Raw genomic sequence first — 27,336 nt, forward strand, 5'->3', positions numbered from 1 at the left:
GAGAAAATATTTATAATGGGTAATAACTTTAATTTTCCAAAATGATGAAACATTCATCCGTAAACGTAAAACTAACTTAAATGTGTTTTTAAATGTGTGGTTGGTATTTTTATGACGAGCAATGGTCATCAGAGAAGATTCATCATCTTTTCATAAACTTTTTAGGGTAGTTTATGAAGAGATACCGAATCCTCCCAGAATAAATTTCAATCGATATCTGGAGATTCATCATCTCAATGAAAAACTAAATTCCGAAAGTTATTATAAAATCGTTTGTGAATATAACCCAAATTTCATGTTTTGATATATTTTCAATAGCCTGTATCTTTTCAACTGGCTAAAGGACTTCGGTCGATGGCCTTTTGGATTGTTCCAATAAAGAACTGTTAAAGTAAAAAGAAAAGAAGTCAAGACATCTTCATCGACGCGAATTTTACACACCCCACCGGTGGGTATTCGAGTCTGTAATAAGTAGTGACTCCATATTTGGTAGCGGTTCGAATTCTGAAATTTATTCCAATTACTTAGTCCTTAATAATGAACAGTCTCTAGGCCGTTAACCACGATAGAGAGTGCGATTTTCTCTTTCGCTTTTAGTCCGAGTGATTCTTAGTGTTGTTTCCATTCAAACTACGTGTGGAGATAGAGTTTTACCTATCTTCCTCATTTTTCTTTCATTCTTAGTGTTCTTAGTGTTATGTTACACGTGATTTTAACCCCTCAAGAATTAGCTAGTACCAAAGAATCCGCTGGAGATAACTTCCGTAGACCGAGTCCTGAACTCCATATACTTTTACTTGGAAACCTCAGTTTCAGCCCCTCATCGAACGTACTTCTATCACTTCTGGGAGTACGATTTCCTGGCTGGAGTGTGAACCTGTTGGAAGCAGAAACCTGAGTTGTGAACCAGTGTGCCTTTTTCCTCATCCTTATCAGTTCTATCACCTCTGGGACTACGATTTTCTGGCTGGCGCGCAAACCCGTTGGAAGCAAAAACCAGAGTGGTGAACAATTTTGCACCCTTTTTCCTTATCGTTTTGGGTTTCACTTCGCTGGAAGAACGATTTCTGGCAGACGTGGAAGCTAAGCACATAGTAGATGACCGTTTTCCAACACCGTGCATTGTTTCCCAACCAACCTACGATCCTGTAGTTTTGAAAAAGGGCCCTGACTCCATTGTGCGTTAGGGTGTCTTGGTTCTGGCTGGCAGTAATATTAATAATTATAATTCATTTATTCTGATAGAATACTTCTGTATAGAACACGTCCAAAAAGAAAAAGGAGAAAATATGAATATATGAAGTAAATAAATCAGTAACTGACTAACATATGGAAAAACTTGAACAATATAGTTAGCTCAAACAATAGAACAACTCAGGTATTCACCAACATTATAAAAATAATTTGTGAATATAATAACTCTCCTAAATTTTCTGTACTCCAAAACTTTTAGTCTCTCAGGAACATCATTGAACAATATGGGCTGAAATTTGGTTTTTCTATGTTTTGGAACCAGATAATATCAATATAAGGTATTGTACTCCGAATAATCAGAGCATTTTCCTAGTGATCTTATGTCTTTTTTAGATGATTTTCTTCTTTGCAATGAATGCATGATAACTATAGCTTTTCAAGTTCAAATTGGCATAAATCAGAATCAAAATGACAAATGTCAAAATCAAATAAGCAACATCAATTTTAAACTGGAATTAATCAAAAGCAAATTGGCAATAATCAATTTCATTCTGGCATTAGTCAATTGCAAATTGACAATAAACAAAATCAAATTGACAATTCTGAATTTGAATTCTCCATTAGAATAAAATATATTTGATGAACAAATTTTATTGAATAATATACTCAGTGAAAACGTAATAATTAATTGAAACCATTCGAGAATAATGAATTTTTCCAAAAAATAATATCTTGCATATTCAATGCATCTTATCTTATATATGAGACATGAATTTTGCAACAATTAATAACCTTACCTTTCCAATATTGTTATGAACGGTAATCTCTAATACCTGCAAATTCTCGATTCTACCATGTCGTTTCATTTGCCAAACAGAGAAGATAACAACAATCGTGCGTTTTTTCAATGATTTATTTATTTATTCATTTATTTATTTCTACAACAGGAACCTCAACAGAAAATCCAATAACAGAGGTTCACAATGATTATAATTTATGAAATAATTTCACACTCCATGATAAAAAGCTTTAAAAAAAAATTATACAAAGCATCGAGCTAACCACGAACAGACAAATTAGAAAAAAAAAACTGCACATTAGACAAAAATGAGAAGAGCCAAAATTAATTCTTTTCGGAATCAAGAGATGTAATTTCTGAACAGAGTCGACAGCCTTTTCTTGAATGTTCCTAAACTAAGATTGAAAAGGTCAAGATCATTAATATGCCAGTTGTAAACCGCATTATTCTAGGGAAAATCGAATGATAATAAAGATCAGTTCTAGATTTAGGAATCCAAAACAAACCTCTGATAGGACCAGGATACTGTGGTACATTTATAGTAAGTGAACACGCTAACGGATTTATCATAAAAAGAGATGATTTCAGATCCTCATTGTGTTTATTACTGTTCACTGTTGTTTGGATATTATTTATTTCATTTCGCAAGCTATGCAAAGATTTGGCAGACTCCGAATACACTTAATGTAATACTTTCGAAGTATTGCAAACAAAAATACTCATAATTTTTGAACGAAAGCGATAAAGAAGAAGAGTTAGCTTAGCAAGGTGTCTCGATCTGTGTTATAAACTGATTCCAGTTCCATTCGAACTTAGATGTTCGATTTTTACAATTGCCATTTTATTTCATTCATTGTGAATGTGAAATTGATAAATGCCAATTTGAACTTGATTATTGCCAATTTGCTCCTGATTAATGCCAGTTTGAAATTAATGTTGCCAATTTGATTTCGACTAATGATTTTGATTCTGATTAGCCCCAATATGAACTTGAAAAGGTATAGAAGATGATCCTCCCCATAATACTACGTTAACGTTCAGAAGGGAGTACTCTATTGAGTAATAAATGCCAATCAGAGATTCGGTAAGTATAATTCGCTTAATACGTCTGATAGCGAAAAATCCACTACTTAATCATGAACACACCGAGTCAACATGGTTCTTTCAACTCAGAACAACGTCAACCTGCAGTCCAAGGAACCTAGCACAATCAGAACACCTCAAATCACCTGCCGGTCGTTCGACTGATAGAATCCGTGACACCCGTGGCGCGTTTGAGATCGGATCCCCCTTTTTCTTACAAAAAGAATACGTTCCCTTCGATTCACTCTGTGAGTTCACCACCTATTCCACCATGTTATTCTGATGCAATCATAGGTATATGCTAACTGTGAGTGCAAGGAATGACGCGGAATTTGCGGTTAAGTGTCAAAGATTATTTCCCAGTATCTGGAGGACACATTATCTCAAATCTCTGCAAGCATTCCCGAATACCCCGACACCGCTTAGGTAACCGGGAGCAATAATTAGAAATTCAGCCCTCGACAATTCCCTCACAGACGTAAATGACGAACCAAGTATGAAGTAACCCGAAAACAATCGTATCCGAGCCGACCGGGACAAACAAGCAGGCTCTGGCGCGAGATCCAACGGAATAATTTTGCAGCATGGGCGATCTTCAATGTATCATGCGGGGTACATGCTCGACATATATTAATTAAATGGAGTTATCAGCAAGATTCTGAGTAAGCCGTGAGGCCGCAAATACCAATTAGATTCGCTCAAGTCCGGCTGCAACTCACGGTAAGATTGCGAGGACAGGATCAGAGATCCGTGAACGAATTGTCGAACCCCGGCCTCGTTAGGGATACTCGTCCAGTGTCGGTCAACAAATCCGGCACACAATAGATTCTAATGCTAACGATCTAATGCATGGTTCACCTGTGCTTAGAGGAACGGATTGAAGTTGAGTATGGTTTTCAGTAGTGTAATTGGGGTGGTATGATATCGAACACAATATCATACGTCGTATATACTTTGATGCAAGGACGACATGATGAGTTGCTTTGATATCGGAAATTCAAACTACTAAGAATAACTGCAAGATTATGGAAGTAGATCGTGGTTTTTCGAATAAATTCAGTATGGAAATCTCGACAATACCATTTTCGCAAATGAAGATCCACTGTTAGTAAAAATCATGTACTTAATTTAGTTTTCAGATCAATTACGGAATTTCATCAAGTATCGGACACATAGATTCCACTCCCAATCTCTGAAACAAAATCAATTAAAAATGAAATGAACGATTTGCTCCTGCGTAAATTCTTGCACTAATTTGTCAGGAGCAAATCAACTAGAAAAAATTGTTGCCTGACAATGAACTGAAAATAAAGAACGTGGAAATTATTATAATTTTATATTGTAACGTTTCGAAGTCTATATCAGACTCCTTCATCAGACGAAATTCAATTTGCGAAAATCTTCTGAATTTTATCTTTTGTTTGACATTAATTGTCAAAACATAGAAACAGAGACTGCATTGAAACGTTGATTCATTTAATTTTGTAATTACCGGATGACAGTTTCTTCTTAAGTAAATTGATCCAAATATGATTTATTCCTACCGAACAATTTGCGAAATTATTATCTCGATCCAATAGAATACACGTAGACTCTTTAATCTTTCGTTTATAATGGTCTGGTTCCGTCATTAAAATTTTAGAGTTATTGCAATCCATCATGTAGTCTTCCGCATTAGAACAAATATGATCTGCGATCTATGATCTATTGATTTCTCTCTTTTTAATATTATTTTTATGTTCGCGTTTTCTTATTTCTAGAGGTCAAGACGTTTCACCTATATAAGTTTTACCACAAATACAGGGAATGTTGTAAATAGAATTTTTTTGATTTTTGTTTTTCGTTCAAAGGTTTAGTTTTTGTTAATATAGATCTTAAATCATTTTGCGTTTTAAAAACAGTTCATATGTTGAATTTCGAACCGATTCTTCTTATTTTTTCTGAAATGCCATTAACATAAGGAATTACGTTCAATAAATTCGGTTGTTCTTGACGGTTTGTTGGTTGTTCGTGATCATTATTATGATTTTGGTTAGTCATTTTCACAATATTAAATTTTCTCTAAATTTAATATTGTTTTTTTAATAAAATTTTTCGGGTATTCATTATCCCTAAGAAAATGTTTAATGAAGTCAATTTCATTATTTCTAATTTCGGGTGTAGATGAAATTAAATAAGCTCTATCATAGAGTGTTTCAATAAAACCTCTTTTGACACTTACTTGGTGATTGGAATAAAAATTCAAATATCTATTAGTATGTGTCTTTTTTTAAGTATACGTCTAGACCTCTAGAAATAAGAAAACGCGAACATAAAAATAATATTAAAAATAGAGAAATTGATCGATCACAGATCGCAGATCATATTTGTTTTAATACGGGAGACCACATGATGGATTGCAATAACTCTAAAATTTTAATGACGGAGCCAGACCATTATAAACGAAAGATTACGTGTATTCTATTGGATCAAGATAATAATTTGGAAAATTGTTCGGTAGAAATAGATCATATTTGGATCAATTTACTGAAGAAGAAATTGTTATCCGGTAATTTCAAAATTGAATTAATCAACGTTTCTATGCAGTCTCTGTTTCTATGTATTGACAAATAATGTCAAACAAAAGATACAATTCAGAAGATTTTCTAAAATTGATTTTCATCTGATGAAGGAGTCTGATATAGACTCTGAAACGTTACAATATAAAATTATAATTTCAACGTTCTTTATTTTCAGTTCATTGTCAGGCAACAATTTTTCTAGTTGATTTGCTCCTGACCAATTAGTGCAGGAATTCACGCAGGAGCAAATCATTTGTATTGGTATTGACGCTGAGCTCCTTCAGTGCAGAATTCGACATACTGGATGGGAACAATTTGGTTTTCATTTTCTCCAGACTTCTTCTAAATTAAACCTCATATAGTTATTTGTCACTGGGCCATCCAGGGTGATTCCGGATGAGATCGTCAGATTTTAGAAGGAGTTCGCAATAGCCAAGACAGTTTTGAAACAATATTTGGTTTTTAGGGACCTCAGCGTGGCCTGGCTGTCCTTGGTGATATAAATATGTGCCCTTTGAGGTTCATTTCAAGACACACCATAGCGCATATAAAAACAGCCAGTTTCTCGGTCTGTAAAATAAAGGGATTCTCACTCTTCTGAGCTCGAGACTCACTAAAAACCCTTAACTGCTTCTTGAATATTGGTTCCAGCCATTTGCCGAATTCCGTTATGGTTTCCCAATTTAGATCCCTATAAATCTGTCTATTCCTGACAAACCAAGGTGCATCCATTACACATCGTAGCAGCTTGTTTTCAGTGGCCTGGATTCTTTTGATATGGCTCTTTGTCGCGAAACCCCAGGCAACTGATCCATAAGTCAGTTGAGGCCTAGCAACGGCTTTGATTATCTTCAATTTTGTCTCTTTCGACATGTGGCTTCTTCTTCCTATCAGAGGGTAGAGTCAACTTCTTCCCCGTCAACTTCTAGATTCGTCGTGGTTCGCAGTCTTCCCTTTTGCAGTAATATTGCTTGGCTCTTTTGTCCATTGAGCTTGATTTTTCACTTTATGCACCAGTCGTTCGTTTCGCTGGTAATTCATTCATTTCTTCCTCATTTTCTTCAACCAGTTTTTCCAAATCTTCATTATCGTCGTCTATTCTATAATTTATTCTCGATTCTCGTTCGATCGACTCCGCCAATGCATCTGCCTTATCAGTATTGGTATAAGCCATTCCCCTTTCTCCGTGTAGGGGTGAAATTTTATTCTTTTCTCCTCGTAGACTCTTTTGCAGAATGATCGATTGTATTCTGTTCTTGAACCCTTTTGTTCCATCTGCTTGTTCTTAGATCTTTCAGGGCATTTTTCAGAACTTGGCTATGGCGGTTGAGGTTCCTTTATTCAGATCATTTTTATTCATCCGATATATTCTTCTGAGTCTTCGATTTTCTCGTATAAGATTTTTACTTCTTTAGGCGTATCGCCATGCGGATGACTTGGTGCTGTTCTCTTCACTCTCCGTCGGTCTGTAAAATAAAGGGTTCACTTGCCAGGGATTTGGAGACACTAAGTTAATATACTCCAATGCGGGTGCCTCTCTGTGATTTTGATCTATCAGTATTTGTCCAGACAATTTACGAAACTTATTGCACTAGGACGGTCAGCTATGACCGTTTCAAAGGTCGTTTCGAAATCGAAGATGATTGGCATAACATCCGATGGTTTTACCAAGAGGTTTGAGTCCAGTTGATTGAAAATCCTCATATGTCCAACCCAGTTTCCGGGTAGGAGATTCCAGTTAACGGATGTTCTTATTGCTTTCAGCAAGCTGCATTTCCTCGCATGTAACGCTGGTGAAGGAGCTGTGCACATAGCTACCGTAGTTAAACCTTCGTCTCAGAAAACCCTAGCGCTAAATATTTTATTGGAAAGTGATTTTTTTAATATCAAATTGTTCGAACTATCAAATAAATGAATTAGAACCTGTCTTGAATTTCGGAAAGTCTTGTTATTATCCAGGGTTTCATAAGGAGGATGATCTAAAGGAAGTTGGATTAATCAATAGATCAGAGGTAGTAGGAAAAATAAAACAAGAAAAGTAGCAAGATTACTGAAAGAATAATCATTCTTCATTCGGAGCTGCCCATACAAAATTGATAAAAGAATGGTCTTACTTACCTCGGCTGGAAATGCGTATCCGTTTATAGAATGCTCGGACCCGAACTGGTCGTGGAGTCCGTAATGGATATGGATTTCTTGAAATTGATATTTATAGGAGAGTGGCCCACCAGTCACGTTTATGTGATGACGGGTGTCATTGTCCACTGTAAATATCACACTATGACCGGTGTTGGAAATGGTGCCGCTCACCTGCAATAAATCGAACGGATTTTACGACCTGCAGGAGGAAATATCGGAGGTCATATATCCTTCAATGAACATTTTTCAGGAAAATGAGGAAATTGATGTATTCGGGTTATGCATAAAATGAGGGGGTGAGTGGCGCATTGGTGAAGTGGAGTAAACTGGTAGATAGCGGCGTAATGGAGGAGTTGTTGAATTACACAAAGGCACTAGAAAGTCTTTGCTGCATAACGTCGAGAGTTTGAGGCATGAATAAGCATTTCGCTTGCTGGCTTCTAGCTGCGCTTTGGTTATTAACAGTTTGGGGTTTCGGGTTTTTTGACGCTGAATATCGGTCGATATAATTTTCAATATTTCAAAAGTGTATTGTTTCTTTTTCGCAGATTCCACCGTTCAGTTTACTAATTGAAGAGAAAACTTTGCAGGAGTATTTTATATTTCTGACGAGAAGTGAAGTAAAATTTCTCGTGAAGGAAACAGAAGAAATTTCAATAATGATTTAACTCAAATCATGACCAAGGACACAACAGCAACCAAAGTCATCGCCTATTGAATGTCACAATGGTCAACCTATCAATGTAAAGTGATTGTAAGTAGAGATTAAATCGCTGTTTACAATATGAGCTATGAATTATACAGATTATACATTATCTATGCCATAATGAACAGGCTGAAAATATTCGAATGACAGCACCGTAACCACAAGAGCTAGATAAATTCTATGGCACCTTTCCTTATCTCGTTTTTCAAAGGATGGATGATTGCCGAAACCCCTTCCCTCTATTTTCTTTTGTTTTCAAGTTAAAAGTGAGAACTCTATTTTCGGCTCTTTGAACTGGTGCCTCTATTACGTAGAGTTTCAGTAATATCGAAAAACAAATGTAACATTCTGTAGAAACTTTACTGCTGCCATCATTTCTGCAGTGAAATGAACGTGCTCACCTTCTCAATATTTGCACGCATGTAGCCTGTAATAAGCAGGCCGTCAAATTGAATAAGAGGAGAATCTCGTATCAAACTGGATGGCGCTTGCGTACTACTCGATAATACTCAGAAGCGACTACTGGTATTTTTGGGGTCGGAAAATGAGGATACATCGAGAATTTCTATGACTACCTTATATTTATATCGTATGAAAACAGTAGTTTGATATGACTCAGAAAGAATTGAAATTTTTTCCCGTTTCAGATATACCGGGTGGCCCGCCCCAGACGCGGCGCTCATTTTAAGGGAGCAAATGAAGATATTTTGAAAATCTTTTCTTGTGGTGTGTATAGGATGTCCGAAAGCATAATTTAAAATTATTGTCCTATATACAGGGTGTTTGAAAACAAAGATATAGACCAAAATTGCACTTTTTTCAAATTTAACACCCTATATTTGACCTCAAAAATGGAATGGCAAGCTTAAGTTATGATGAGTTTCGTCAGATTACTTTAACGCTCAGAAGCACTCTTTAACAGATAATGGCGAGAAATCGATAATATGGGTTTTTTTTTAATAGCAATTAATGAAGAAACTAGTTACGTAAGCGACACAGACATAATTTTTTCGAGTAGACAAGTTGGCTTTTGTGCTTTTAAACATCCTACACACCACAAGAAAAGATTTTCAAAATATCTTTATTTACTTCCTCAAAATGAGCGCTGCGTCTGGGGCGGGCCACCCGGTATATCATACATCGCCCTAAGTCATTTTAAACTACTGTTTTCATAAGAAAAAACACATCTTTATGTTATAGCTCAGCAAATATACCTGTAGGAAAAAATTATAGCAATGGATTGCTGTCAAAAAGTGTCTGTATAATGTTTTCATTTCAACATCCTAGAAAAAACAGAAACGGATATAACGACCGAAGTTGAAATTTCAATTTAGGCATATAGGTAATTCGAAAATAAAAGAAGATAGAGAAATGAAGTTGATGGCATTTTCAGTTTCGCGAGAAATGACGACCGTAATGTGCCATGCATTTTCCTCTATCTCGCTGGGTTGAAAAAGTTGTAATTCAGATATCACCAATTATGCCCACCTTGCACAAAATTTCCTGAAAGTGATGCATTCCAAATTAGAAAATTTTTCATCTTTTCGAATATCTGGAATAAAATTGATCTTCAAAGTCTCTCAGAACTTGACACAACATAGAAGCATAAAGTTCTATACGCATTATCATATTATCAATGAAAATAATCTGCTAACTTGATCTTTGATCTAACTAGTTTTTGAGAAGGCACGATATATATTCTGAATCGGAAAAAATATATAACTGGAATATATGAAAAAATAGGGTTTGTATTTAAAAAAATTCAATTTACTTCTATATCTATATCACTGAAGTGGCCTAGTGAAAAAAATCTTGACTACGCCACTGCATTCTACATGAGAATGAAAAATAAACATTCCAAAGACTGGAGTGAGATAGTTGCTTTGTGCCGCCGATCACAATTGAGACAGTTGACTCTGACATCATTGTCACATCAATTTTCAGTACGAATAGATAGGAAGTAGGTAAATTTTTAAATACAGGGTGATTCATAACTTTTGGGACATAGGCTAAGGGCAAATTGTTTGGACCAAAATATGGCGATAGGACCAAATATACCTCAGTAAAATATTGGTGTGGAAAAAGATAGAGGGCGTTAAAGTTGAATTTTTCATAAGGGGAAAGAAAAATATTTTCTTCGAAGATCAAAAGTCCTTTATTAAAAGAATTCAAAAAGGATAGAAGTCGGAGGAGGCCACGTAGAACATTTAATTGAAGTTTATTCTTTTTATGTTATTATACATTGTTTTGAATTATGCTTTATCGTCGGAATAAATAAATAAAATGAATAAATCGTTACTTCAAATCCCCTTTCGAAGCTCTGAACTTTTCAATTGTGTTTTTCTCCAAAACGGATGAAAAAATATACAGTGAAATTATTAGCAAAAAAACGAAAAAAAAAATCAACTTTAACGCCCTCTATCTTTTTCCACAGCAATATTTTATTGAGGTATATTTTTGGTCCTATCGCCATATTTTGGTCCAATCAATCTGCCCTTAGCCTATGTCCCAATAGTTATGAATCACCCTGTATAACGCCACTGCCCTAGTGTCACGCTAGCCAGAGAAACATCGAATATGTGTACTACAAACAATTTATTCGTAGCATTGCATGAATGCTTTGCAATGAATGTCCATTCCATGTATCTATGTTCTAAGGTGTTTATAGAATATAACTCTTTTCACACATTTTCTCTTGCCCTTACGATTGGGAATTCCAAACAAGCGATACGCCCTCTGGTGTCAATTTTTGTAAATAAAAAGTTAATGCACTTTTCTTTGTTTATATCCAGGAACGGAGAATATTTAGGTGTTTCAATAAGAGTTTTCATGAATTTGCATCCTTCGGGCAAATCTTCGATTACAAATTTCTTTTGAAGATGTGAGTTTTTACTATTCTCCACGATGAAATGAACTTTTGATCAATGTTTGAGTACATATGTACCTCGTCCTTATAATTTGGTGAAGTTTTTGTACAATTCAAATTACTTACGAAGAATAGAAGGTGAATTAACTAACCTGGATATGTAACCTCAAAATCAAAGGATTCACACAAAAAAACATATCTGTTTCCCCCAGAGAGGACTTTCTACACCTAGTTAGTAGATATACATATACATTTTGATAACATTCACACAAAATTCATTTAAAAAATCATTTCTGATTTCCAGTTCAACTTGGACAAGTTTTCTTAGCATCAGTGTTGCAATTTTAGCCATTGTATATAATGGAGAAGGCAACATATCACAGTTGTGGCTCTCCATACAATCAATTTCCTTCTCTTATGATCGTGTAAAGAGCCAAGAAGTTCAGATTCAAAAAATATTGCTCTCTTTTATCAGCTGATTCAGAAATATTGGGTATTTTTTTTCATATATAGTACACTCACTTTCAAAAGTCCTGCACCCCCTAATTATTAAGGCTATCTCAAACTTTGAAAAAAAAATTATACCCTCGGGTTCAAGGATAATGAAAGGCTTTTACAGAAATAAAATGAAATCAATTTCATTTCATAGAATTATGAAGTTGAAACAACAAATACAAATTAAGAATCAAAAATTGCAAAAACAAAAATTAAATTTGAACGGAAAATTAAAAGTTAATTAATAAAAGAGCAAACTAATATGCAGTATTCGAGTCTCTGCTGCTTAGCAATGCATTCACTCGTCTAGGCATTCCAAAAATTAAATTATTGATTATTTCCTGCGGAATATTCATCCATTCCTCGGTAACAGCTACAATAAGTTCTTGTGAATTTCGTGGTGGATTATTTCGACGGAAAACGGCTCTGGAGACATGATCCCATATATGCACTATAGGATTTATGTCTGGAGACATCGCGGGCCATTCTAATCTGATAATGTTTTGGTTTTCCAGGGCTTCTTGAACACCTCTAGTGCGATGTGGCCTGGCATTATCGTCCATAAAGATAAATTGAGCCTCTAATTCATTACCCATGGGTATAATTACAGGATTTATGATATTTTCGAGGCAATATGCACCAGTCATCGTCCCGGATATGTGAATTAGTGGCGTTCTTCTTCCAAACATTTTGCCTCCCCAAAACATTTCAGTGCCACCGCGAAAAGGAGCAACTTGAATAGCTCTCTCAGGTCTATTTCGACATCCTGGTTCCCTCCAAACTATTAAGCGGTAGTCATCACTTACTAACCCAAACCGTGACTCATCTGTAAATAGCACATTCCTCCATTCTTCTAAATGCCAGTTTTGATGAGCTCGCGACCACTGCAGACGAGCGGTTCGGTGACGAACAGTTAATAAACGAACTCTTAGAGGCCTTTTGGACCGCAATCCTGATGTTAAAATTCTTCTACGAATTGTAGCACATGAAATTACACGGTTGTGGGCTCTTTGGAATTCCGACCTGAGTGTTGGTACCGTCACTGACCTATTTCTACGGGCTGATTGGGCAATATACCGATCTTCCCGAATCGTGGTAACACGAGGACGACCATTTCGAGGTCTTCTATGCACTCCACCAGTTTCCTCATAGCGCCTAATCGTTTTGCTAACCGTGCTTCGAATAATGTTCAGTCTATTGGCTATCTGATGGCGTGAGAGCCCTTCTTGCCAGAGAGCAATAATTCTAGTTCTGTCAAACTCAGACAACTCGTTTCTGGGCATATTACACAGTTTTTGAACTAACCGGTACTCAAAACGAAAAACTACTGATCCGCAGAAATTCACACATTTGACAAAATCGATATTTAAACACAAGAACATTTTTTGTTTCGTAATGTTATCGTTTTATTTGGTGGTCAACAAGTTTCTGTTGTTGTCAGTAACAATTTGTTGTGAATCTTGATTATTTTATCTCCACTACAGGGGGGGTGCAAGACTTTTGAAAGTGAGTGTAATATTTCATGACATTTATTGGCCTAAAATTGATAATGATTAACACACTTCAATCCAGTTTCGACAACCAAACGTCAAAATTGGGAAAAACCAAGTATGAACTGAGAAAAAAGGATTTATTTGACGAAAATCTCAAAATCCCCTTCAAAAATGACAACGACTACATTAACTTTTTATTTCGAACTGTCATAACCATGTCGCTGCAATCTGCAATTGAATTCCCAATTACAGAGCTGCCAATCAATTCCATCGAATTTTGCCCACTCAATGATGACATCGGAAACTAACGTCCAGTTTCATAATCAAATTTAAAGTCACTTTAAGCTTAAAGCCTCCTTTACTGTCATCTTAACGGCCGGTTTCATAATCAAACCTAAAATCCCTTTAATTCGATTATGAAACTGGACGTTAACCCTACTAACGTCCAGTTTCATAATCAAATTGAAAGTCACTTTAAACTTAAAGCTTCCTTTACTGTCATTTTTAGTAGGGTTAAAGCAAACTTTAAAATTAAAGTGATTTTAGGTTTGATTATGAAACCGGCCGTAAAGAAAGCTTTAAAATTAAAGCGACTTTAGGTTTTATTATGAAACCGGCCGTTAGAACTAAAGTGATAAACACCTATGACATGGATAAATAGATATATGACTATGTGTGAACATAAATTTAATTCGTTCATTATATTTCTTTCGAGTATATTCCAGTAAAAACAGTCACTCCAAGTATTTCCTCTAGCAAGTTGCGGTGCATCCCCATAGCTGGTATGTATGTATATCATAATTCAACACGGGGGAGTTGTTGAGATTTGTTCGTCCCTAAACAGAATTTCAGCATTCAGAACCGTGAAGGCAGGCAGCGCAACGCAAGGGAACGCAGAAGTCAACTCGGCTCCCAACTCATTAATTTCGAATCTGTCGCAAATTCACTTGCCGCATTCTACCAACTTCACCCGAAACTTTTCGACTATTCCACGGTCTAAACTCTGCTTGTGCACAATAAATATTTCCTGAGTGGTGGTAATCCAAGCCTATCATCACCTCCCAGTAGTATGGATAAAGACGACCATGATTGCCGCAACTACTCGGACTTGAATGGTAAACCTCTTACCCTATGTTTATCGATGTGCAAAGGCCTAAGGTTGGGGTCGAAGAGCAGTTTATTGGGTTCCAGATTAACTGGCGATTGTCTTCTGCCCTTGTTGCACAACGACCATTCCGGGTTTATCAGTCCCCAGAATGCAGGCCCTGAAAGAAACAAAAAACTATCAGTTTGTGTCCACAATTCATGGAAAAATTTGTGTGGCAAATTTCGATGAACGTATGGGAATTAATGAACTAATATTGAAAAAACTACGATAAAACTTGCTTTACATCACTTTCACTATATTTTCTTGAAATATCCCCAAGTGACCAGTAACATATCTGTTATGTTTTCTTGGGAGATCGAATGGGGAACTTTGTTATGTGTTATTTTTCTGTAACCATTACGTGTCTGATGCGATATTTGAGATGTACCTGTGCTGTATCGAAATTATATCCACATTTTGTAAATTTCATGTTCCCGCTCCCTGATATCCACGTAACATATTTGTAATATTGTTCTTTATTTGCCATGTATCATTTTGAGATCATGAACATAGCATGACACCATAAGCGTTTTAACTACCGTCGAGGGCGCTGTAAAACGTAAACAAATATGGAGGATTGTGAGAAATGCTATTGATACTGCTGTCGTTTCGATATGTATTTATTATCATTTAGACGTTTTGTCAGTTGAATAGTGGATTACTCAAAGTTAATAAGTGCAGATATTGAACGTTTGATAAGTTATTTGTGTATCATATTAATTTTTAGTGAAATGGTGAATTACTGAAAAGAATTAAAGTGATATGGATATCGAACTGTAGGTCAATAAATCATTTCTCGTATTTTCATAGCAGTCCTATAACACATAATAGGCTATGTTTTTATTATATCCAGCATATAAAAATTATATTTGAATAAATAATGTCCTGTTTGGTGTAAATTTCGATATAAGTTATTTCCTCACGTGTTGCATGTACCTCATTCGTAGAAATAAATGAATAAATCATAAACTTATATTGAAAATTTTCTTCAGGAAGATATGAAATATGCATATAGTATTCTTTTCAAGCATGAAAAATTATGGAAATTAATATAAACTATTGCGATATTGAACTCGTATTTTGATTTTTCAAATAGTGTGTATTTATCGATCATTTTTGAAAATAAAATTGATTATTGTTCTCCAAGAAAAATTAGGGCATGTCTTTCTGGTCTTCGCACTTTCCTGCATTAATGAACTGTTGATTATTCTTTTTATGGAATGCAGGAAAGTGCAAAGACCAGAAAGACATGCCCTAATTTTTCTTGGAGAACAATAATCAATTTTATTTTCAAAAATGATCGATAAATACACACTATTTGAAAAATCAAAATACGAGTTCAATATTGCAATAGTTTATATTAATTTCCATAATTTTTAATACTTTTTTTGAAAGCATTTTCAATAACAAATGAAACATAATAAACATAGCACATAAACGTAATATATATAGATCTCCCATGAAACAAATATTTGCATGATCCATGTTTGAACTATTTATGCTCCTTTCAGAAAGGAGATGTGTTCCTTGTTTGAGGCGGACATAGGAGCATAGCTGCTACATAAGCGCTCTGTATTTGTACTCTTAGTGTGATATATCTGTTATAAAACAAGGAGCGTGGTATACATTTCTGCTTCATAACTGTTATGAGATATGGTCACCTGGGTCACTTTACTTTAAATGCCATAAAAATTTCAATTTCAAGTACACCATCAGAGGCAATTTCTGTTCAACCTCGTTTGACATTTTGAAATTTGCCACGATTATGGTGATTTCCTATATTCAAAAGTTTGTAGTTTTCGAATTACAATTAAATTTATTTTCTTCAAAAAATTTTATAGGCTAGGTATTTCAAAAAAAATTTTCTTGCTTCAATCACCAATAAAAATGAAACCTTGTGATGGATATGAATGAAACTTTGACAGATATCTATGAAGTAATGATGCTTGCAAAAAAGAAACATTTATGATTATAAGAGTGCCACCTTTTAGATTTCTAAGAACTGATTGAATGATCCTCGTACATTCTCAAACGTGAAAAATGTGGTTATTCTGTGTCCTCTTCAGTAGATTTATATTCTCGATACTTTGAAATTCTGTAGTTATTACCAGCTCCCATGATTTCCTCAGGTGTTGTCGGCGCCAGGAACGTGTGTTCCATGTCGCGATACAAATTTCGCGTTGCTATATCGTTTTCATGTAGTTTCTTCTCAGGCAGCAAGCGTACGTCATAATGACGTACTCAATTGGTAACTTTCGGACAGTGGACGTGTGACGTCATAAAGACGTCAACGAATCACCCTGTACATAGTTGGAGAGCCAAGAGTTAAATTCGGGATTTACTCGAGCGTGTCACATTATTTTAAGGGGAGATACCTTGGTCCCTGTAGAGTACCTCTACAAAAAATTATACCTGTATATAGGGGTCTAGGACAGCCTGTCAGAATAGTAAAAAAATAATGATCATTGTACATACTCGAGCTTGTCAGATTAAGATATATGTGCTTAAATACATGTAGAAAAGTATACAGGGTGTATTTGAAGGTAGGCCTTTTTTTTTCAACAGAAGGTAGAGAACTGGTCACAATGAAGCGTTTCACTAAAAATCACCTATACAAAACTTTCAAAATGAAAAAGTTGAAAAAATAATTGAAAATTATTTCTGCAATAGATACTAATACAACCGTAGACCGTTTTTTAGCAGAATTATCGCAAAGCAGTGAGAAAAAACTTATCTCCTGATTCGACCATGTAGTTTCGTTTAGGATATTGGCTCGTTCGATATTTTTTACGTGGTAATGAAAATGGAAACTTAGAATTGCCGAAATGTTTTCATTATTTTTCAATAACTTATACGATGTAAAAAATAGAATAATGCAAAATCTCACCAATAAAATTCGTCTAAATTATTCACGAATTTGTTCACAATGGGCATCACAATCTTCTTTTTGTTCGAACATTCCAACAATCGACGTAAAGATGGGATGAAATGGGAAAACATCATAGCACTTTTTCAACTTAACTGACATAAGCACTTTCAAGAAACTGCCTCGATTTTCTACATTTTTTTTTACCCTAAACTTCACGACACAACAATTATGACTCTCTCAAAAGTGACCTGATGCATCTACTCCATCCGATGAACTTGGTACGGAACCATTCATGTCGGAGTCACCTTCCACAGTCCGGTACTTGAAATTCAATGAAATTTTGTCGAACTTCTAAGGGTTGTATCTCAGCCATCTTGGACAATTTTTGGTTAAACGACTTATTTTGATCAGTTCTACCTTCTGTCAAAAAAATGAGCTACACCTTTGAAAACACCCTGTATGAATATACATTAATGTCAGATTAAGAGAATTCTTAATCTGACAATTTAAGCGTGACGAAAATGTTATTGAGGGCGCCAAACTTGCAAAGAAAAAAAGTCCCGCGTACATTTTCGAGCATGGTCGCTTTTTTCTCAATTTGAAGCTGATGATTCAAGAATAATGGAAAAAATATAATCTAACAGTTTCAGTAACCCGAAACAATAAAGTCGGCCATGAAGATCACAAAAATCTGTTTTATTGAATTATCTACTCTCCTGGGCTGAAAATTGTTTTCGCCTTCATTATAAACGTTGTAGAGCATAACATTTCCAAAAAATTTTTTGCGAAGCAATTTTTTCTACGATCGAACGTTTCTGAGATATATGGCTATGAATGTACATTGAACTTGGCCTTTCGCATGGGTGGCTAAGCTCCTCGCCCTTAGCAGTTGTAGAGAATTTTGTTATCTAGAACTTCCACAATGAATACAGAAACGATAAGAGGTACAGAAAAAGAGATATTTATAAAAATGCCTTGTTATCATCTTCAAAGTGTTAGATTAAAAAAAAACGCTGATTAATGTCAGATTAATGAGTCAACACTTCTGCAACGTCGAGATTAACCACCTGTATGAAAATCTGATAAGCTGGAGTATGTACAGGGTGGGCAAAATTGGTTCTACCTGAATTACTTTTCAACCCAACGAAACAGAGGGAAATGAATGTGGCATTCATGTCGTCTTTTTTCGAGAAACTGATAAGGCAATCGAATGCATTTATCTATCTTTTTTCGTTTTCGAGTTATAGGAAAAAATTGAAATTTGGGCGATTTCAACTTTGGTCATTGTCTCCGTTTATGTTTGTGCTAGGATGTTGAAATGAAAACATTATACAGACACTTTTTCGATAGTTATTCAGTGGCGTACTATGATTTTTTCCTGCAGGTTCATTTGCTGAGCTATAACATAAAGTTGTGTTTTTTCCTATGAAAACAGTAGTTTAAAATAACTTAGAAATAATCGCCATTTTTTTACCGTTTCAGAAATATATCATATATTGCCCTCAGTCTTTCTAAGTCCTTTCAAACTAGTGTCTTCATAAAAAAAACACATCTTTATGTTATAGCTCAGCAAATATACCTGTTGAAAAAAATCATAGTACGTAACTGGATTGCCATCAAAAAAGTGTATGTATAATGTATTCCTTTCAACATCTTAGAACAAACAGGAGCGGAGATAATGGCCAAAGTTGGAATTTTAATTTTGGCCTATAACTCGAAAACAAAAGAAGATAGAGTAATGCAGTTGCTGGCATCATTAGTTTTTCGAAAAAAGGCGACCGTAATGTGCCATGAATTTTTCTCTTGTGGATTTGAAAAAGTTATAGTTCAGGTATCACCAATTTTGCCCACCCTGTCAAGTAACGATTTTTTTTTGCATTTTCGAAGGACCGCTGTGGCCTTGCGTCATGTTCGAATGGTCAGTCTCTTAAAAAGTAGATTCCTTTGAAAACCTGCAGATGCTTTCCCCACTGCTGAAAGTGCTTATTTCATAGAACCTCTTTTCTTTCTACCATCTAATCTTTAAAATGCATTAGATCTCCACGGCGCTCGATTTAATCCCGATTTAGCATCCTAGCTCCCTAATAGAGGGTCTAACACATTCGACGGTGTTCTAACTCACAGTTTTCATGAACTTTTATCGTGGGGTATCTACTATTCTTCATTATTATTCTATAACTTGAGTGAAACATATCAGTATGAAATAAACAAGCCTTGAGATTTGATTATTCAACCATTATTGGATGTTCAGAAGTACTAGGGTGTTCAATATGAAATCTCTGGTGGAATGAGTCCATCGGATTATGGCTGGCAATTAGACATCCCTTAAATTTATTAGCCAACTAGGGACCTGTTGTGAGAAGAGACGGTATTTATGTCATTGTTGTCGGGGCATTCAGCCAGGGCATGTTGATGTGCAGCAGCAGCTAATTTCTCATATTGATGTAATTAGTTCCGATCATGAGGAATGCCAACGGCCATTATCGTTGGACACGTGCAAGAACGGCCTAGACAAAGTTGTACCTAGAATAATTCAATATCGCAGTACAAGGTACGGAGGGGGCATCGGTTATTGTCACATGCGGTAGCAGGATTCGAATTCTCACATCTATCTCATATTATACAGGGTGTTTCATAAGTCGTTGGCCATAGCCTAATACTGAATGCAGGTCATCCAGGCCATTCAGAAAAGTTTGCTTTGTATCCTAAGGCTATCAGTTTAGAAGATACGGGGTGATTCATGAACATTGGCCTGAATTTGCGATAGCCATAACTCTGGAATGCAAGATCCGGTTCCGAAACAATTTTATGGATTTTTTGACTTCAAAAAGCTCTTCCAAACGGCTTATAAAATATCAATATATTCAGGGCAGTACTCAGAATATCATGATTTTTCCTTCAAGCTCCAAAATCTATATTTTTCACATCCCTCACAAGAATTTCGTTATTGCCATGAAAAACTACATAATTTATTCTAAAGAATTCAATGTTCACTTTGCATGGCACACTTGTCACAAGGGAATAGCAACCGGGCGAATTCATGTTTTACGTGATTTTTTCGAAATGCGGTCTTGTTTTTATTTCTTTGGCGATATTATTTATTGTCTTCGGTCGAGATTTTGAATTTTTTTGAATTCTGTTCAACTATTTTTTATTTTATACCCTCAGTTTCCACGGAGTGTGCGTGAAAAAGTGACAGACACTTCACGGGAGCATTTGCGGCAGTAGATAGAAGAAGCCTGCGCAGAAGTTGAAGAAAATCCCGATATGATGACAAGGGCAATTAACAATTTGATTTTAAGAGATAGGAAATGTATCGAGATGGAAGTACTCTATTTCGAACATCTCTTATGATAGTACATTTTTATTGTTGCTTTATGAAAGGAAATGAAAATTTTACGATTTTTCGGTGGAATAAATTTTAATACTTATGTGTGTCAAGAAGCAAATACACTTACATTTTTCAAGAGGGTTAACATCATTTGTATCTAAATTCAATATGTAATTTCAAAAGAATTCACAGCTCGACTTTTCATAATTTTAGTCACTTTTTTACGAACATTCAGTACGTGGAGGGGGTTTGAAATGAAAAAGAATTAAACAGTATTTAAAATAATTGAGAATCTCGGCGAAGGACAATGAATATGATCACCGAAGGAATAAAAACATGACAGCATTTCGAAAAAATGATATAAAAGATGAATTCGTCCGGTCCCTCTTTCCTTGTGACGAGTGTGCCATGTAAAGTGACAATTGAATTCCTTAGAAAGAATTATGTAGTTTTTCATGGCAATAACAAAATTTCTGCAAGGGATGTAAAAATATACATTTTGAGGCTTGAAAGACAATTCATGATATTCTGAGTACTGCCCTAAAAATATTGATATTTCATGAGCCGTTTGAATAAGCATTCCGAAGTGAGCAAACCCATCAAATTTGATCGAAATTGGATCTTGCAGTCCAGAGTTATGGCTATCGAAAATTTAGGCCAATGTTCATGAATCACCCCGTATCTCTAAAACAAATAGCCTTAAGATACAAAACAAGCAAGTGTTCTGGATGGCCTGAATGACCTGCATTCACCACAAGGCTATGACCAACGACTAATGAAACACCCTGTATATACTGCGAGTCTCCAACGAAGTTTTCTTGTTGTGAATATGCGCGGACTAGATCTATCACTACATCAAATGACGCGTTTTTTTATGAAAGAACATCTTAAACATTGTGTTCCTACTACTAACTATATCACTAATTTTTATTCCATTCGCCGCTTGCACTGTGAACTTTACTGTACATACTGTTCTCCAATACTGCTCCCCGCTCTGCTTATACACGGCCTTCTAAACCTCTTAGCTTATAGCTACCGGAATCATTTTCGCACTTTCGCGACCCTTCTAGAAAAGAGCGGGTGCCAGGGCCGGACTAGTTACAATAATAGGGATTATTCCAGATGCATACCACCCGCTGATACGAATATCAACAAGTGTTACGATCTGTATTGAACTAGCCACTTTGCCATCGTCATGGCCCCAAATGGAGTACGCTCTATCGATGAAAAGCAAATGCTGACCATGGCTTCTGTCTCATTTGACCTCGTCAGAGCAACATAGCTTCTTCTTGGATGGGGATCGTTTGGAATTGATGGACTCTTATTCCATACTGGCAAGCGCTATTGAGTACTATCCAGTAATCAAAGCACTACTGAGTACTATACAGTAACACAGAGCGCCCTCCAGTATGAAACGATATCCGATTAATGGTGGTATTCTGCTTTCATCTGTAAGCCAATCTGTAACTTTTCATAAGTTTACAGGAAAATTGCAATTCTCGACGTTTTAAGTGATCTGTAGCTTACAGGAATCCGTAACTATTTACGATAAGTAGTTCAAACGTAACACTGCAAAGAAGATAGTTACAGGAACATTTCCAGAATTGCATTATTTACGAATCTGTTAATCGGACAATGACAGATCGATAGTAAGCTACAGATTTGTAACTCACAGATGAAAAGCAGAATACAACCATAAGTCCCCTCCAGATGGAAACTCAGACGAAGACAATAGCATATGTCCCATATTTTCTTTGATTAATTACGCCGCTACGATGTTCGCGTAGGAACTCGCACTGTAAATTCACTGTTTCAATTGCGTTAATGCTGTTCCTCAGTAACAAGGAGTTGTATTGAAATACTTTTGAAGCCTTCGACCTATTAAAGCCAAAAGTCAAATTTGGGATAAAGTGTAGGTTCTTTAAATTAGAATGTCTTAAACATATATCATATTTGAGTTGATTATCTTTTCAAAAGAAATCACATGCCAAATGTTACCAACAAATAAAAGGAAACAATTTATGCTAAAGAGTGAGAACCCGAATGAACTTCACAAACTGCAGTTCTACCTTCATGAGAGAAGGATCGAATTTCACAATAGTTTCCAACAGAGACCACCTCTGTCTCAAAAGATGGGATAAATAGAAACAAAATTATGACTGAAGAATGATAAGATAATAAAATGAACTCATCAGATAATTTCGTGTAATTTTTCAAATTTATTGGCGAGACACTGCCCCCTCTGCCTCATTTTCCTATATAGATCTGCAGAAAGAAAACATAGTGGCAATTTTTCGAATTAAGTATGCAAGACTGCATAATACAGTGAATGTGCAGCCCATCCTAATCTACTTCTTCACTATTTCTCACACTACTGCAAGATCATATAATCCCCAATTCAGAAGATTTTTCATTCTTTTTTGAGGAACAACACGATTGGATGCGTCTCTCGAATATCAAAGCGAGGAAAACAGGACAATCATATATTAGGAAAAATCGGAAGGAAGTGATGTAATACATTGTACCCCTCTTGGAAGAGCGGAAAACGAGAGAAGGGTCCCTTTTAAAAAGCACTAACGCCATATTTGAATTCCATTAGATGTTTTAGGAGTGAAAAGGTATGCCGTAGATCAGGTGAGAAAAGGGATTGTGCTTCAAGCAAGTTTTTACACATCCACGTCACCTGGACCTTTCCCATGGATCTCGGTATCCATAAATCCAGATGAATTTTGAACTACATGTTATATTGAAAGCCCTCGTAAAGCCTCGAGATCGTATGCAAGAATTCTTCTGAAACTTTTTGAGGTGAAATCGAACGTTGTTCTCGATCATAGTAATCGAAGTGTAATAGCCTCTGTACTATAGATAATGAAGATGGAATTGGCGGAGGGTAATCTAACTCAGATTATGTAGGTTAAAGGGCTAACGATTATAAACTGATATATCTGAACATTGGCCAAATTTCAGATTTGGTTTGAACAGGCCCGCAAAATGTTTCAGTCATAAGAGCAACAATTGTTCCTAATACTGATGACTTTTTTTAAGTTCTTAGTGCTTTTGACTTGTGAATCTTTTCACATTCTCATCACTGGATCTCCACTTCCATAAATATCATAATTGGTAATAACAAATGAAAAGTTTCGAGAGCTTTTTTAATCATACTACTTGATAGGATACTACTTGTTCATTTGATATCTTTAGATTGATTGAAAATATTTGAGGATGTCTGATATACCATTTTGAAACTTTGAAACCTCCACGCCTTTGCTTGGCGCCAAGAAACCAACAGATTTTACTCATAAAGTGCGGGATAATTAGTTTCAAAAATCGGAAAAAATGCAGAGTCAAATCGGCCATAGTGTAGAAGCATGACGTCAAGCAAGCGAAAGGGATACAGATAAAATAACTCCTATGAGCCAGCTCGACTTCTTCTCTTCAACACTTGTCAAGTAGTGCTTTTACATTATTAATTGAGAAACTTAACTTGAGGAGGCCAGTCTGTTTTACAGTAGCCATATATGAAGTCCGCCTTAATTTTCCATCCTTTTTCTCATAGTTCATAACTTCAACCATACTACGTACGCAATTTATTAGACGTGGTTGCCGATAATATTTTCGAAATCAATCGAAATTAAAAAAGTACAGTAAATATCATAAAATGAGTAAACTATTATGTTTTTATCAGATATCAATACTGCACGGCAATTTCAAATATTTATTAATTAACTATCTGTGTCCGTCCGCTAAGCAGGACCATTTTTTCTAAAAAGACTTATCCATGAAATGACAACAGCCTACAAGAAGATTATTATTATGGCACCGTCCAAAAGATGTTGCCATATCATTTACCAATTAGTTTGGTAGATTGTTCGAAATGAAAGATGGCTATTTCACATCTAAGATCGAACACATTTGGTGAATTTTTAATTCACAGGGCTTGTAATGCCTTCTTCTCGGGGTACTCGAGTGCCAGCTATTCTTTGAAGGGAAAATAGCAAACCTACCCTGGTAGCTACGACCCGAAGACAAGGTTCTTCGGTGTCTGGGGTGTTAGCGACAACCAGTGAAAGTCAAAATCAACCTATTCAAATTATTTTGTCGACTCGTACAACTTAACGAACAGATATCGGACCTCAGCCAGGTTAGGGGATGAAATAGGACGGCACAGACTCCCGACAGCTCACCCCTTGGTGCGTTCTTCACCCCCTGAGTATCCCCGCCAGCGGGGTGCTTCGATAACAGCAGAGGTGAGGAAAGAGGGTTAGCCACTTTAAAGTGCGTTATGCACCCCCTGAGTATCCACGCCAAAGGGGTGCTTCAATAGCAGTAAGAGTGGACGTTGGGGAGTACGGGTCGAGCGAAGATAAGCCATCCCAAAGTGCGTTATGCACCTCCTGAATATCCACCCCAGCGGAGTGTTTTAATAGCAGTAGGAGTGGAGCTGGGGAATAAGGGATGAAGGAGGTTTTTGCCACTCCAAAGTGCAGCAAAGACTTCTTATTAAAAATTAGTGCCGCATTTCACATCGTGATTGAATACTGAAGATGTCGGATCAAAATTTTCTTCATTATTTTCCGATGTTTCTGTAGTTGTTCTGCTAGATTCGTGGCGAAGACAATATTCCGAAATCGTTAAAATCAATCCTGTCGTTCTCGAGTTATGAATTTGGTTACCGAACCACTCAGTTTCATAAATAAAACGAGTTATTTCAATAGAATACATAACCGAACGAATCCACAAATAATTACGCAGAATATTGCTCGAAAACCAACTACGAAAATAAGAAAGAAAAATTATCTTACAATGTGATCAAGCTTTTTTTCACGAAGAATCATTTGTTAACACTAGAAAACGAACGAATCTGAAGAAGCTTTCAAAGCAATAAGGTTGAATGAATACCGAATTATACGACTTGAGGCATCTATTTCAAGGTTAAAACTTAAATATGGTAAGTAATTGGTGCAACTTTGACATCAATGAAATTAAGTAATGTGAGTAACAGTAAAGCACAAAATTCATATCAAATAGGTCAATTTTCATTCGAAATTACACTTTTCAGCTATAATTGAGTTAACACGTCAGAAGTGATTGATGATTTTGATGTGTTATCAAAAACATGAGTGATGGATTAATTAACGAACACTAAATCATATCCACCAAATTAAATGTAATTGGTTTATTCTTCCATCTATTACTGCAATACGAAAATGGCACGTTTTCGATAACAATTCAAAAAACAGTACTAAAGTGTCGTTGATCTACCGAAATCATCCGCAACAACAAGAGGTTACCCAATTCTAACACAAAAAGTTGGCATGCCATTTTAAAAACTCAACTACCTTCCATACAAAACTCCCAAATTATACATGAAAAGTTGCTTTATTCGAAATAAAATTGACACCTTCGAGTATTTTTTTCGAAATAGTAAGGTCTGAAATATGAATTTTGTGCTGGAGTTTTCAATAGCTCGTATACATTTTCATCATTCGTTGGTCATCTAAATACAAGAATTTCGAATCCTGCATTCGGCATTTATTCTTTGACGTCAAAGGATTATAGGATTCTGAATATAGGCAGAAAGATTTTTCTGATTCTATTCTGAACATCCTACAATCTCAGAATACTCAGCAAGTGCGCCTTTTAAAGAGCTTCAATAGACTGATATTGGCTAAAATGTTAATAAACTTTCTCTATGAAACCCATGATCTTATGAGCTTTTTCGTAAATGCAATTAAAGTGATGCAACGGACTGACTTTGAGGCATCTCTGTCGCTAATGTTAAATCAGCATCAAAGTGGTTTGCGGAAAATCCTTCTATTACTATCGATTCATGAATTCAGAATTGACCAAAGTTCAATTCCACCCACGTAAAATTCTAGTCAACATGATGCCCTAATGGTGGTCTCGCGAGAACTAATGTCTTCTTTATATTCTTGAAATTCTTTTTGCATACTTTAATATAACATCGTGAGATACGGTTCCAAGATCATTTTTATGTGCCATTAATAAAATTCAGGACGGTCGTATATCACTATAATATAAAACTTTATGGTTTTTGAAATAAGATCTGAGACAAAAGCTATTTGCAACTGCCTCAAGACGTTCGTTCAATAAGACCGCAAGTGTAGCAAATGTGGGGGACGAGGCAAAAAACCATCTAGTAGATGAGGGTATTCGGGTCGACGGTACGCATTTAAATTTCCATCAAATACGAATGAGTTTCCTGGTGATATAAACTTCGAACAGGCAAATCCTTGTACTCGGATGGTCGATATCGTTTCTTCCGTGTCATAACAATTTCGGAACGATAAAGGTAAAGATTACTTTTTCGAATATTTGAGATGGTGAATTCGGTTTCTTTAATCATGGAATTTCATCAAAACTCGAACACATCAATTCAATATTGGAATTATAATTAACTCAGGTACCATGAGATAGTCTGGCTATATCGTGTTATTATCTCCTACAATATAATAAGATTCATTTATTTGGTCAACAATTGCAAATGTCGTAAACACAAGTTCAAAAAAAGAAAGAGAAGGACGAAATAAATACACACTTACATAGTGATATACAAATATTAGGTAGTGAAAAGAGATGGCTGCAGTGATGGACATCTTTTAGAGTACAGGGTGCCCCAGATAAAATAGGAA

The 27,336-nt window shown here is 35.8% G+C and overlaps 1 protein-coding gene across 1 annotated transcript in view; it reads right to left on the minus strand.

The window, feature by feature from the left end:
- LOC123310499 (carbonic anhydrase-related protein 10) overlaps window positions 1-27,336 on the minus strand; it is a 447,368-nt gene that overhangs the window by 121,048 nt on the left and 298,984 nt on the right. The window contains exons 4-5 of the mRNA XM_044893983.1: window positions 14,465-14,601; window positions 7,756-7,947 (exon numbers count right to left, since the gene is read on the minus strand). Coding sequence (XP_044749918.1) covers window positions 7,756-7,947; window positions 14,465-14,601 — 329 coding nt within the window. The remainder of the gene's footprint in view (window positions 1-7,755; window positions 7,948-14,464; window positions 14,602-27,336) is intronic.

The sequence above is a fragment of the Coccinella septempunctata genome, chromosome 3, assembly GCF_907165205.1.
Source record: "Coccinella septempunctata chromosome 3, icCocSept1.1, whole genome shotgun sequence".
Taxonomy (NCBI): Eukaryota; Metazoa; Arthropoda; class Insecta; order Coleoptera; family Coccinellidae; genus Coccinella; species Coccinella septempunctata.